The 14,326-nt window shown below is 49.2% G+C and overlaps 1 protein-coding gene across 6 annotated transcripts in view; it reads right to left on the reverse strand.

Annotated features, from left to right (window-relative positions):
• The window catches only part of TP63 (tumor protein p63), a 106,707-nt gene extending 92,869 nt beyond the window's left edge, over window positions 1-13,838 (reverse strand). For 3 of the 6 annotated variants that reach the window (XM_075132042.1, XM_075132041.1, XM_075132043.1), the window contains exons 1-2: window positions 13,717-13,838; window positions 11,800-11,932 (exon numbers count right to left, since the gene is read on the reverse strand). In XM_075132042.1, coding sequence (XP_074988143.1) covers window positions 11,800-11,932; window positions 13,717-13,790 — 207 coding nt within the window. In that variant the 5' untranslated portion in view covers window positions 13,791-13,838. Of the gene's footprint in view, window positions 1-11,799; window positions 11,933-13,716 lie in introns of those variants that run through there. The other 3 variants (XM_075132038.1, XM_048864312.2, XM_075132040.1) reach the window with 1 other exon arrangement.
• Window positions 13,839-14,326: the final 488 nt, after the last annotated feature.

Below are 14,326 nucleotides of genomic sequence, written 5' to 3' on the forward strand. Positions count from 1 at the left end.
GGTACTATTATAAAATAATATTCAAAGTTCAATCCCTATTTTCAATTCTTTAACAGGAGGCCTTCCCAGGAGAAAGGCCAAACCCAGGCGAATTTTTTTTTTTTTTTTTTGCATTTTCTCCCCATAATTAGGTTAATTTAACTAAGTCCACTTTGTGTCAATGTCTGTTTTCATTTTACTTTATTCCTTTAGTTTCATTCATCCCAGACATGCAAGATGAAGCTTTTGTTACTGTACCACCATATAGCAAAACAGACGATGGTGTTTACATACTCATCTTCTGCAATCCATATTTTAAAGCTAATGCGATTACATGCCCATCAATGGAAAATGCCTTTTCCTGCAGGCAGGTTTAGATTCACTGCAGGTGCTCAGAAACGAAGGTGTCCCTCAGAGCTGGTTGAATTAGTACAGGCCAGAATCGCTCCTTAATCTACTCCTAACACTGACTTACCATCCCAGCCATTGCGATCTTAATTTGCTCCCTGGTTAATTTAAATGTTACCAAATTCACTGTTGTACAGTAGTGGCAGGACAAGCCTAGCAGTCTCCTTCTGAAATAGCGGAGAAAAGAACGCAGCACTCAACACGCAGAACGGAACATGACTGACCATGCAAGCAAACGGATGTTCAGATGAACTTTTTGCGGGGGGGTGTGCGTGTGTGTGTGTAAGGTTCCATATAGAGAAAAAACCTGCATTAGCACAGGGAGATGGACATTGGGCCAGGGGCCTATTTACAGTAAAGCCCAATATGTGGGGCCCTACCAAATTCACACGTCATGGACTGTGAAATCTGGTTCTGTGTGCACTTTTACCCTATACTACACAGATTTCACGGGGGAGACCAGAGTTTCTCAAACTGGTGGTCCTGATCCAAAAGAGGGTTGCGGGGGGGGGGGGGGGGTGTAAGGTTGTTTTAGGGGAGTCACGGTATTACCACCCTTACTTGGTGGTAAGGGCGTGGCGGCTGCTGACCGAGGACCCAGCTCTGCAGACAGCAGCTCAGAAGTAAGGGTGGCAATACCGTACCGTGCCATCCTTCCTTCGGCGCTGCCGATGGCTCTGCCTTCAGAGCTGGGCTCCCGGTCAGCAGCCACTGCTCTCCAGCTGCCCAGCTCAGAAGGCAGCACCGCCCCCAGCAACAGCGCAGAAGGAAGGGTAGCAATGCCACAACCTTGTGACCCCACCCTACCCCCACAACTCCTTTTTGGGTCAGAAGCCCTACAATTGCAACACCATAACATTTCAGATTTAAATAGCTGAAATAATGAAATTTTTAAAATCCTATGAGCGTGAAATCAACCAAAATGGACTGCGAATTTGGTAGGGCCCTACCAATATGTGAGAGATACTTGCCAGACACTCAAGGAGTCCCTGCACCCCAAGGATCTCACACTCAGGGCAGATGGAAGGGTACACAAAACAGAGATGAAAACAACAATACAAGTGAATTAGATTCACATCTGGCAGAATGGCTGGAGAGGGGTTTCCAAAAGATGCTTAAACGTAGGCAGGGAGTGTGTCTTGCAGAAGAGTTCAGGGAGGTCAAGCCATGCACAGGGCACCGTGTGGAACGTGGTACAGGAACAAAGTAGGTGCAGCTGACAACTGGCAGAGCACAGATGACATGGAGCATGAGCTCTAGCGAATTAGGATTTTTGCAGTGCAGATACATTTCTCACTCCTGCCTCAACAACCTCAGGGGGCACAAGAACGAACCCAAAGGTTCAAAACAGAGTCTCCATTAAAAAGTGGCAAGGAAAAACCTCGCCTAGCCCGGGGAGAAAGGAAACAGACAGCATTGTGCGGGGTAGGTTAGAGATCAGGACAACAATGAAATAGACTAAAGGGATAAAACACCAACTGCACCATGAACCCACGTCCTGGGCAAGGCTGGACGCCCTGTTTCTTCTATTCCCTGACCCAAAGCTAGGAGCCTGGTCTCATGCTCTGGCCATACTCAGGTCTTGCCAATATAGCTTTTTGAACACACTCTGATTTGGGCAAGCGGGTTGCAAATTCTAATTCAAGGTCAGCGATGAGGAAACATCCTGCTCATCACCCCAGCCCCACATGAACTTACAAGGTAAGTATGAACTAATGAAAACAAACTATAAGAGAAACAGGATGGCTGCGGTCCACTTATATTTGTGTACTACCATACTTAGTGGTTTGTCTGAGCTTCAATTGCCTAAGGCCAAGTAAGGTATTTACTACTTAAGGGCTCTAACCCAGTTAAAATGTTTAAGAGAAATAAGAGGAACAATGTTTACAACTGGGAATGGATCCTACCAATCAGGACAGACAGCAGCATATTAAGTTTCTTATATGAACAGTATAAGCTTCCTCTTTGCAAGTTCCCAGACACTGGCAGCAAAAGCACCCCGAGCTCGTTGCTTGCAGATCAATATCACTTTAGATTAATGTTCCTGGAGCCCTCTGAAGATGGTAAGTGTTATTGCTTCCTAACAGATGCAGCATCATGGAAAATTTTGGAGATTACCCTGCTTGCTCCAGGAAGATCAGTTTTTTGGGAGGGTGGTTGCTGCTGTGGTGGTGGTAGACTATTTGCGTAGACACAGGATGTGAGGTTGCTTAGAACAGCAACTCCTATCAATTCCAAGTCTCCGGAGAAGCTGAGCGAGGGCACTCGACTCACGCTTCCAACACTGCCCCCAGACTGGCGAAGCTAAATTACCTTGTCCAACCCATGTTCTGAACCCATCCTACTCAAAGAGGAGGTATGGGATTGCTTTGAATGCTGTGTTCCCACCATCTTCTCTCCCTTCTCTCTTTGATGTTTAATCCTACTTCATTTTATGAAACTGCATTAGACGCTCAGTTCCCCAGGGCATCTACTTTAACTGGGTAAACCACAGTGAACACCTACGGTGCTCTTAGCTAACTGGAGTTAGTTTTATTTAGGATTGTTTGCACTCCAGAAGTGCACACAGTGTGCTAGGTGCAGTCAGGACGCACAAAGACAAGACAATCCCTGTCCCAAGGAGCTTGCAGTCAGATGTAACGTTTTTATTGTTCAGCATCTAATAGTGTACATGCCACACAAGGAATACGCTGTGCATCCATGAAGTCATCCAAAGGAAGCATGGTAGGAATTCCGTAGATCTGAACCCAGTACTATAATTTTAGGTCCACATCAAATCCAAAGCCATTCAAGACTGAATAAAACTTTCAAGATATTGGTATTAAAAAAAGTAAGATTTCAGGAGAGCGATAGTATTTTTAAACCTAAGGAGCACCCTTCGTCCCCAAAGCTCTTTACAAACAGAAATGCAGATGACTCTGGGCAGCAGCCAGACAGCAATGAGAGGAAGGGAAACTTTGCAAACATATTTTAACAACAACAACAACAGCGTCACTGAAGCTTTGGAGTCCATGCAAAGCAGAAAGAATCTTAGTACCCAAAGTATCTGCCTCAGAAGGGGCAGAGTTGACCCTTTCTGGATTTGAACCTGTGACCCCATTTCAAACCTGGTGAGCAGAGTTTGGAGGTACATATGTTGCAGAAGATAAACATTCAGTAAGATTAAAATGCAAAGGCTGAATGGGAAGTGCTCACAAATACAGCTGAAAACAAGACAGGAGTTGCAGGGGAGGTCACAGGCACCAGAGATGAATAAAATAAGCGGAAAAGATTGCTCATTACAGGAATAATTTTGCATAATCTCAACCTTCACTAAACAAATGTATCTGCATGCAGAAGAATTAAAAACTTGGCAAGCCTCAGAAACCCTTTCATGCATGAACACAGACAGCAGTGCAAATAAAAGTTTGCTCAAACGTCTGAACGGTCTGCAAGCTTCCCATCTAGCCTTCCGTGGTCAATCCCGGAATGTTTAGGGATGGAAAAAGAGGACCACACAAGCCATCTGGGTTCATCTACCCATCATGCTGGTCGCGCTACATAATGCTTCTCTCTTCCAGTGCCCTTTTGTGATGAAGCAGATTCAACTGCTGCCCCTGGAAGCACACATCACATCTGAGTCAACTATTGCAATACAGACATGCCCCCTGGAGCCAATTGGTGTACGTCCTGTATTAGCCAGCTGCCCCTAGAATGCAGCTACCTCTTTGTATACAGTCACTTCCCCTTTGCCCTTCAATCTCACACCTCTGTCAGCTGCCTTCTGTCTTCCACTTGCTAAAGTTCTTACCCTGCAAAGCACTTAAAGCATGTGCTTAACTTTCATTGAGGTCCCTGGGATTGTTCATGTGCTTAAAGTTAAGTATCTGTTGCCTCCTAAAGCCTGCCCAACGTGTAGGGCAGAGACTGGCTTCTTTGTTACTTGTCTGTACAGCAAGTGACAAAAGGGGACTCAGGTCCTGGACTATGGTTCCTATAGTGGAATATAAAAGGTACATTTTACCTTGCTTTGATCATCATCATATGGGCTTCTGCAGGCCATAAACTGATCAACAGCGGAGTTCAGAAATCAATCCAGGTGGGCTGCACCAGTAAGTCATACCAGTACCCCTCTGACAGACCTAATTACTACAGGAGTTAGAACTTAACACAAAACTCTCAGCTTTCAAGCTTCTTGGGTTCCTAATGCAGGGTGGCCAACCGGTGGCTCCGGAGCCCCATGCGGTTCCTCAGACGTTAACATGCGGCTCCTTGTCTAGGCACCGACTCTGGGGCTGGAGCGACAGGTGCCAACTTCCCAGTGTGCCGGGGGGTGCTCACTGCTCTGCCACAGGCCCTGCCCCCACTCCAACCCTTCCCGCCCCCTCCCCTGAGCCTGCCATGCCCTCGCTCCTCCCCCACCAGAGCCTCCTGCACGCCACGGAACAGCTGATCAGGAGGTGCGGGGAGGGAGGGGGAAGCGCTGATCGGCAGGGCTGCCAGTGGGCAGGAGGCGCTGGGAATGGCGGGGGCTGCTGACGTATTACTGTGGCTCTTTGGCCAGGTACATTGTTAAATTCTGGCTCCTTCTCCAGCTCAGGTTGGCCACCCCGTCCTAAGGGAAATCCGATGAAGTGAGCTGTAGCTCACGAAAGCTTATGCTCAAATAAATTGGTTAGTCTCTAAGGTGCCACAAGTCCTCCTGTTCTTTTTGAGGAAACACTGTTTCACTAGGAGGGTGGTGAAGCACTGGAATGGGTTCCCTAGGGAGGTGGTGGAATCTCCATCCTTAAGGTCAGGCTTGACAAAGCCCTGGCTGGGATGATTTAGTTGGGGGTCGGTCCTGCTTTGAGCAGGGGGCTGGACTAGAAGACCTCCTGAGGTCTCTTCCAGCCCTCATCTTCTATGATTCTATTGCTGGCTGAGAGAGTCTGCAGAGAGGGAAACAATCTTAACAACTTAAACATTCCCCCCACCCCTCTAACAGCTACAATCCTACTCATGCTGCATCCACAATCCCACATTGCACCTACAATTAGTTTACTAACCAGTCTTCTGATTGCTGTTATACCAGTGATGCAGCACTACAATTAGCCAGGAACACAGTCCATATGAACAGGTTGCAAGACTAGGGGAAGGGAAGATGCACAGGCCACTGTGTGAAGACCCTGGAACTGATGGCCTGTTATTATAGGGTAAATCCCAGGAGAGTTTTGCAGCAGTTCTCTTTGGGCTTGTCTACTCAGCGAGTAACTGCGCAGCAAGCCAGGGTGCGAAAGAGCCCTGGAGCACAGTTTGTTACCCAAGAGCAAGCCGCAGTCTGCGACTTTCACTGTCCTGTAGCAACGTCCACATGGGACGTTTCTGTGCAGGAAGCTGACGCACTGTGGATTCCCACCTTGGCTTGCTGCGCAGTTACTTGCTGCATAGACAAGCCCTTTGTTGCAGGTATGGCAGAATGTACAGTGCGAGCACACCATCAAGGACTACGCGATGCAAGGTACTGCAATTGCAAGAAAACTTCTCTGCTGACAACACGTGCACAAAGGCCCAGCAGAGAACATTCTGACAGCAGTAAAGCCTGGTTTCCACAAAGACTGAAAGATGGATTTAAAAACAGGGATTTTTTTTTGAACCCGCTAAGAAAGCTCTGACCAAGGAGACTGCCGGTAGAAAGGCATTCTGCTGAACTGGTTCGGCAAGGGGCCCACGCAGGAGGAAGGCTAGCTTAGGGGCATGCAGGGAAGGTATGTACACGGAGGGAGAGGGAGTCATAAACTCACCTTCCCCAGCTACATCACCTCAAACAGCATTCATGCTGCCAGTGGGTAGAGCTTATCAGGGCCCTCAGAAAAGACCCCCCTGGCCAATTCCCAGTTCGAGGGCTATGGTGGAAACAGTAGTTTTTCCAGGTTAAGAGTGAGCTGTTTCAAAGAAAGATGACAAACTGGGTGCTAGACAGTTCTCTAGAGGAGTTCTCCAGAGAGAGACCGGTATTACCTGGATGGTGTACCAGCCGCTTGAGAGCTCCCCAATAGTCTAGGTCAGTGGTTCTCAACCTGGGAGTACACAGAGGTCTTCCTGGGGGTACATCAACTCACTTAGATATTTGCCTAGTTTTACCAAAGCCTCCATAAAAAGCACTAGCAAAGTTAGGACAAACTAAAGTTTCAAACAGACAACGACTTGTTTGTATGGCTCTGTAAACTAGACACTGAAACGCAAGTACAATATGTATATTCCAGTTGATGTATTTTATCATTACATGGTAAAACGGAGAAAGTCAGCCATTTGTCAGTAACAGCATGCTGGGACACCTTTGCATTTTTAGGTCTGATTTTGTAAGCAAGTGGTTTTTAAGTGCGGTGAAACTTGGGGGTATTCAAGACAAATCAGCCTGCTGAAAGGGGTCCAGCAGTCTAGAAAGGTTGAGAGCCGCTGGTCTAGAGCACCCGTGATGCTGTAGCTCAGAAGCATTTGGTCATGTGTCTGTGTCTATCAATAAAATTCCTAGTTCCTTGCAATGGTGACAAATCAGAGCAAAAGGCCATTGATAGCACACCACTGGCCAATTGACCGGAGAAGCAACATTACATCCAAGAGACACCAACCTATGATCAGCACTCTCATGTCCCTGCCAGGTGCAGCCAGGATGTGGGGCAATTGTAATGAGGAGCCCAGCCCCTGCAGCGAGCAGCAGAGATACCAGCTGGGCCTTCAGCACGAAGAGAGACAGGTCTTAGCTGTGAGCAATAGACAGAGGCAGCCACCGACAGGAGATACCACCAGCACTCCTGCTACACAAGGTATGACGTAACGATGCCAGAGCAGTTCTCGCAGGCTTTGTCCAGATGAAACACAAGCTACAGCCTTTCCTCTCAGGGGAGGCTTTCAACCCAGGAGATAGAAGGAGGTGGTTGCTACAGCGTTCTGCTCTACAGGAAACATGCGGGCAACCCACCAGCCAAAGCATCCTCCCTGCTTACCCATCCATGCTGAATGCCTGGCAGAGTGTGAAACCCCTGTCCCCCCATCTCCGCACGCTCCTACCCTCTTGGGAAGTCAAGCTTTGGCTCCACTGTGTTACTTCCCAACCTAAGTGAGTTGTGGGTCTTAGAAACACAGGGGAAAGGAGGACATTCCCTTTGGGGCTTGTGAGGGACCCAGTCACAAGACAGAAGGGGGCAGAAGGGAAGGGATGCTACCTGAGTTATTTCACACCCAACCCCCTAAATTCTGTTCTGCTCCCCCCTCTGCCACCTCCAGCTCCCTTTCGTATGAGCAGAGCCCTGGTCACCAGCACCTCTGAAAAAAGCATGCCAAGAACAGGGCATTTCTACTGTAAAACAGAGCAGGAGAATGGGAGGTCTGGGTTCCATGGGAGAAGACGTCGCTTCCTTTTCAACCAACTGCCACCGGGAACAGAGGACTTTTTCCCCCTTATCTCTCTCCATTTTCTGTTTCCCTACTAGATTACAAACGCAACCGACTGACATAAACCAACACAGGGTTGCTCCCTGGTCTTCCATTCGCAGACGGGACACAAACACGTCCCAGCTGTGGGAAAGTCCAGGTCAGAATTTTTGCCCCCTCTGTAATTCTGTTCTCTACAGATCTGCTTTGGTTCAGCCACAAGGTGCTGGGTTGGATGCAGGAATCGCTGCATGAAATTCTCTGGCTTATGTAATGCAGAAGGTCAGACCGGATGACCATAATAGTCTCTTCTGGCTTTAGCACCTAGGAATCCACATCCTCTGCCCAAAACATTCCCTGATGTGGCCCCCATGGGCAGGACTCTGTCTCGGGGGAGCTTGGTTGTGCCCAAGTAGAGGAGTTACTGCTGGTTTTGAAGCAGGACAGCAGGGAGGAGACTTAGCGTTCAAGCTCAGAAAGGTATGAAGCGTGGCATCTCGGCAGGACCAGCGCAGCCAGCCCCCTTCTCATCTAAATCCCGCCTTAAAACTTCGCATTTCTGGGATGCCCTGGCTATCGAAGGGACTTATTACGGTCCCATTGCCATAGCACCCAAGTGCCTCGCAATCTTGAATGGATTTATCCTCATCACACCCTGTGTGCTAGGGAAGTGCGACAATCTCCATTTTACACTGCGGAACTGAGGCCCAGAGAGAGTAAGCAACCTGCCCAGGGTCCCCCAGGAAGTCTACAGTACAGCAGGGAATTGAACCCAGGACTTCAGCCAGCACCCTAAACACTGTACCATCCTTCCTCTCTAGTGAAACTGTAAAAGTCACTTATTTCTTTAGTAACTTCCCCACAAAGGTGGGCACACACCTATCCTGAGTAACCACACGATCGGATTACGATGCCCCTTACTCTGCCCCTCTCTGTTTAGCACCCAAACACCTCGTGCCATGTGCATACTTTACATGAGCAACTCTCTTCGGCAGGGCCTTGTATCTTTCTCCAAAGCCCCCAGCTCTGTTAAACTATCCTAATAGTCTTTGCCCATCTGCTGGGACACAGCGACAGCACAGAAAGCCCTGGGAGCAGACAGTCAGCCTGCAGGTCTGTTTAGCGAACATGTCAAGACCAGAGGTGCCATTCGCCTTAAAACAATATCGAAGAGTAATAGTCCCATGCACTAGAGACAGACTACTTTAAAAACAGCAGAGCTCTGGGCAGTTATTGTACTGTATTATTTCCCCCCCCTCTTTTTGGGCTCAGGGGTTCCTATCCCTGGTTTAAAAACCCCACATTTAGCCAATTGGACGGAAAGCCTTAGAGTAAAAGAATGAGATTTTTAATTATTGCAGCACCCAAGTGCCCTAGTGTTATGAAGGTGCTTCTAATTTAGAATTCTAATTGGAGTAAAAACTAATAAGCTACATGTAAAAGACAGAAGCCTCCTCTGAAGCTTATGGAAAGTCAATGAAAGATGTTGCCTTTGGATAAGCCCTTATCTATTTACTTTGCCCCAGTTTAAATCTCTTAGATGCAGCCAGAAAGCTGGCCTTTATCTTCCCATAAGACAATATATTAAAGAGCGCTCTGTTTTAAGCTTAGTCTCATATGGCACCTCCGCTACTACAGCATTCCTTTGTGTTTATCTGCCCTCTTCAACCCTTTCGCTCCGATCAGATGCACAGAGCGCCTCGTGTCTTCAAGTGACATGGCCGAGGTTACGCGAGAGACAGGTGCTAGGAGAACTACTGCCCTGCAGCTATCTGCAGGAAGAGAGGAGATACAGGGTTAGAAGGTATTTCAGATTAAACACAACAATGGCAAACACCTGCCCCGAGGCTACACATTCTCTGCCAGAGCAAGCTGCAGCCTCCGCACGCCCCAGAAACAGCAAAGCAAACACCAAGTTCTCTGCAATGCGGCATTGTCACCCGTCAAGTGTTGTTTGCTAATTTACAGGGGGGAGAGGGAGAAAGAACTTTCCCTATTTTAAAACTAGGCTGTTTGCACAGGTCCGAGATGCATTTTTTCCTTTGTAAAGCCTTTTGTATAACACTTGATTGAACGAAGGAGTTGTTCTCCTTTACTGGAAGACTCTGGTACATTAATAAATTAACACAGGGGCACGCAGCACTTAAAGGGCTTGAACCAACAGCCACGCACCAAGTTACACGGAATTACATTAAGCAGCTTGTCAACAAAGCTCTGTGCTGTGCTATATCCCCATGACATTCGTTAACATTAATGAAAAATCACACAACCCAGCCCCTAAGTGCAGCTTGGAAAATATGTGCCCTGAAGGGTGGAGAGATCAAAGCCACCCAAAACAAGAAAACCAAATCATAGCGAAGGCTGCACTGTGTACAGCAATCGCAACGCTCTTCAGCCAGCAGGAGACAGGATTTTCCAAAGGGCTGCAGTGAGCCATCACACAGGAGAGGGAGGCTTGGAAGGAGGACTCAGGGCAGCGTCACCTTAACGCAGCGCCGCACCAGAAAGCGGAGTTGCGCAGGCTTTTGTAACAAAGCCACAAGGAACTCAACCCGTCGGATGTGGGAGGGAAGCCGGCAAAGATACAGCCGATGCTTTTAAGCGATTCCACCAGCTTAGTTCTAATGAAATTTCCCATTTTATAGATGGGGAATCCCCATAGAACAGGGAGAGTCTTTCAGACTGGAGGAACTTTCTAAGGGCACCATTTTACCAGAACTGTCCAACCTTTTGGGGCCCCTGCAACCTTTCAAGGAAACAGCCAAACTTTGCCCCCTCGTGGGTGGTAGAGGCAGGATCTCCATTCTATGTGGGCTTTGTGACACGTACCCTCCCTGATGGGACAATCTACCTTCCAGCATTGAGATCTGGAGTAGACAAGGCCTGGAAACCCCTGTGGTCCTTAACTCATGCCTCTGAATTACAAGCACGATGGTCACTGCCAGGATGCGAATCGGCCACTATGGTGGACTGCTGCAGCACTAGAAACCTGTAAGATTAGCCTATAAATATCCTAATGATCTTGTGACTTAACTGTTATGGATTCTGTGGGTGGAATACAGGGAGTGGAGAACTTGGTTCTGCTGACTCTAGCAATAATCATAAGTCCGGGGGGAAAAAACACCCAAGCTGCAACGTAACAAAAAAGGAACTGCTCATGTGGAAAGTTTTGGCACAGAGCGTCCTAGTCAAGAAGAAGAGACGGCATGACTGCAGAATCAGGAGCTGGGCATGGCCAGCAAATGCTACGACCCCCCTCTCCAGCCTGTAAAGCGACACAGGGAACTGTCAGCCCCCAGAACGCTTGCCAAGAGAAAGAACCAAGGGCAAATAAACCAGCCACCACCAAGGCCTCCCCTGCACGTCACCACCAAACATGCTGGTGAAACACAGTGGTGGCCATATCTCATTAGAATCGCCGTTTACTCTTGCCTGTCCAGGTGGTGGAAGGGGAGGAGCAATAACCAGGCTAGGGACCCAGGTTTTCAGGCTGTGTCTGCACTACCCTGCTTGTCCGGTTAAAGAATTCCTGCTGTCACTCCTCTAGCCTTGCTCCCTTGGTGAAGGCACCAGTGGGAGCGCCAGGGTAGTCCGGATACCGGCAGCCACCAGTGTTTAAACCCTCAGCCCACATAAGTGCGCTGTAAGCAGGGGAGAGCGCCTGCGGCAGGAGCTGGCTGGAGGGCAAGAATGAGGGGCTGCAGAGAGCTCCCTCTCCGATCCCTCCAAAACCTGCTTTGCTTGGCCCTTCCTTCCATTTGCACTCCCAGACTCTGCCCCCCTCGCTCAGCAATGCTTCAAATCAGAGGCACCACAGAACGCAAATGCAAACATCTCCACCAGCAGGGCCACCAGGCAAGGTGCAGAGAGCTGGCTCCTGAGATCAGCGCCGGGGAGCGAGGCCTTTCACAGGGCGAGCACCTCCAAGGGTTAGCCACAGGCCTGTCAGGCCACCATTCAGAACCAGGGCTAGTGCCGCAGCATAGACAGGGCCCAGAGCAAAGGCTTACACAGACTCACCCACATGGGGTCGCTCCCATCCGCATCCTGCATCCGGACACAATCCATACTGATCTCTATTTTGTTTGTAGGGCCATTGTCTGAGGTATCGTCCATGAAGTTCAAGTTGATCGGCTGAACTGAACATATCGGCCTAAGAGGAAGAAAAGAGAGTCATTAAAACAATGACCGAAATCCTGACTCCACTGAAGTCGACAGCAAAGCTCCCATTTGACTTCAGTAGGGCCAGAATTTCACCCAACAGCCAAGTGTCTGCCAGCCGGTAGCACCGACAATCCCTATGCCAAGTATGGTGGAAAGCAGGGACCCCTCAGATAAAGCATGAGTGTTTGCCAACAGTCTTAATAGCAGCCACTGTGGCTAGTGCACCGGGCTGGGACTGAAGGGACTGTCCCGTGGAGTCAAGCAATGAGCAACAAATCTGTTAAGCCACTGGGGGAAATAAGGGAGCTCAAAGCCAGCAAGAGAGGATTTAAACCTTCCTCTCACCATGTTACAGCTAACAGTGGGTGTCAAGAAGGGGACACAGTCCTCCCTCATTCCCCAGAAACCCCATGCCAATGAAACTCAAGTCCAACCCAAACCTCCCTAGAAGGTTTCACTAAAACCTCTTCACTTTCCTCCCCGCAGGTCTTGGAGCCCGTTAGGACCAAAGAATCGATACTGGGGGAGAAGAGACGTTCTCATGATTCCCAACCTGGCTGAGACCAGGAACTCCTTGAAATCTTTCCCTCCCCTCAGCACAGCACCTAGAGGTTAGGAGACGCATTGTGGGGAGGAGAGGTGGACGTTACCGATGGGCTTACTTCAAGAAATCTAGTAGGCAGGGTGGATGAGCAGGGTGGCAGGGCCACCATGATGGGTGGGCAACCGCTCGGGTTGCCAGCCCTCCCAGATTGGCCAGAAGTCTGCCGGAATCAGCATCAATCTCCCAGTGACTATTGAAACCAATCTGGGAGATTTTAATAGGTACAGTACAATTATTGATGTTAGGTCATGTTGGGGGGAAAAAAAAATCTCCCGGAATAGCTTCAGTCAGAGTGGGCGACCCTAGCAACTGCCCAGGGCACTGTAGTCAAGAGGCTAGGAGCATGCAGGCCTGGGGTGCGAAGCTGCAGAAGGGAGCTTGTGGCAATGGGGAGGGGGTAGGCAGCGGGGCCTGGGAGGATAGATGGAAGCCCAGGGGATGCAGCGGGGGTACAAGTTCACCCAGGGCACCATTTTCCCTAAGGGGGGCCCTGCAGGGCAGTTACCCTAGGCCCTAGGTCAGGGTGAGCCACATCACCATGCCACTCAGCTTTCTGGGAGGCCTCAGCCATTTGGGGGAGGCTTGGGGGGAGGACACCGAAAACATTTTCCACCCTGGATCAGCAAAAAAAAGCTGAGGTCACTCCTGCAAGAATTGAAGTGTGCTCTGCCCAGCAACTGCCCCAAACTTCCCACATCAACCTGCCTCAACCCTGACCTGATGAGACATGCCTGCCCTTCTGAGGGTGCGTAGCGCCCCAGTTCTGTTCCCTCCAAGTTCTTATATCGCACTCAGCACCATGGAGTCCGAGCATCTCCCAGCCGTGCGTTTGGCCACGTGACTAACATCTGTTTCATATTTGTTCCCTCAGCCTCCCCCAAGGGGGAAAAGCATGTCCCCATGTCCAACCAGTCCATAGCCTCTCTACCGAGCCCGTCAAGGGTGCCACTTGTGAAACAGACATCTGTCCACCATGAACCAAATTGAGACCCGCTTCAGTGCCCCCAGCAGCCACCCGGTAACCATGAGTCACCAAGGACTTGGCTAGATCCCTAGCAGTCACCTAGACACAAAGGACTCTGGAATCTACAACACCAATTCTCTGAGCCGCACTGACAGCCTGCCCCCCAAATGCCCGCCTGCAGCAGTCTCTGTCTGCTGGTACTTACTGTTCCAGAAAGTCCCAGATGTGCTGGAAAACCTCTGGACTGAGGAATTCTCTTGTCTGCGAGCTCTGGGACATGGTGGATCGGTAGTAACTCTCCGTCCAGGAGAAATGGCCTGGAGTTTCCACAAACCTTACAGTAAATAAATAGATGATATTGAATCCTCGATTAAACTACTAAGAAACCCATCAACAGAAACAATTGTGTGAAAAAGGGAGACACACTAAACGCCTGGAACATTCATAGCTGTACAACCTGCAACCCCTGATACTAGGGATGTGTTTAGAAGGGAGAGACTTAGGACAACCCCCAGCCACCCACTCCACTGTAATTCTGTATTATATGGAATCTTACAATCAAACTTTATGTCATCCTCACATAAATCACCACAATATTTTGCACTTAAATGGGGCAGAGTACAGGGCTGGGAATCAGGAGATCTGGGTTCTGTTCCCATCTCCATCACTGACCTGCAGTGTGATCTTGCACAAGTTAGTTTGCCTCTGTTTACACTCCTGCATCTGACTGTCTTGTCTATTTACAGTGTAAGTTCTTTGGCACAGGGACTGCCTCTAACTGGTGTCTGCATAGGACCTAGTATAACAGGGCCCCG

The sequence above is a fragment of the Caretta caretta genome, chromosome 9, assembly GCF_965140235.1.
Source record: "Caretta caretta isolate rCarCar2 chromosome 9, rCarCar1.hap1, whole genome shotgun sequence".
NCBI classification, from domain to species: Eukaryota; Metazoa; Chordata; order Testudines; family Cheloniidae; genus Caretta; species Caretta caretta.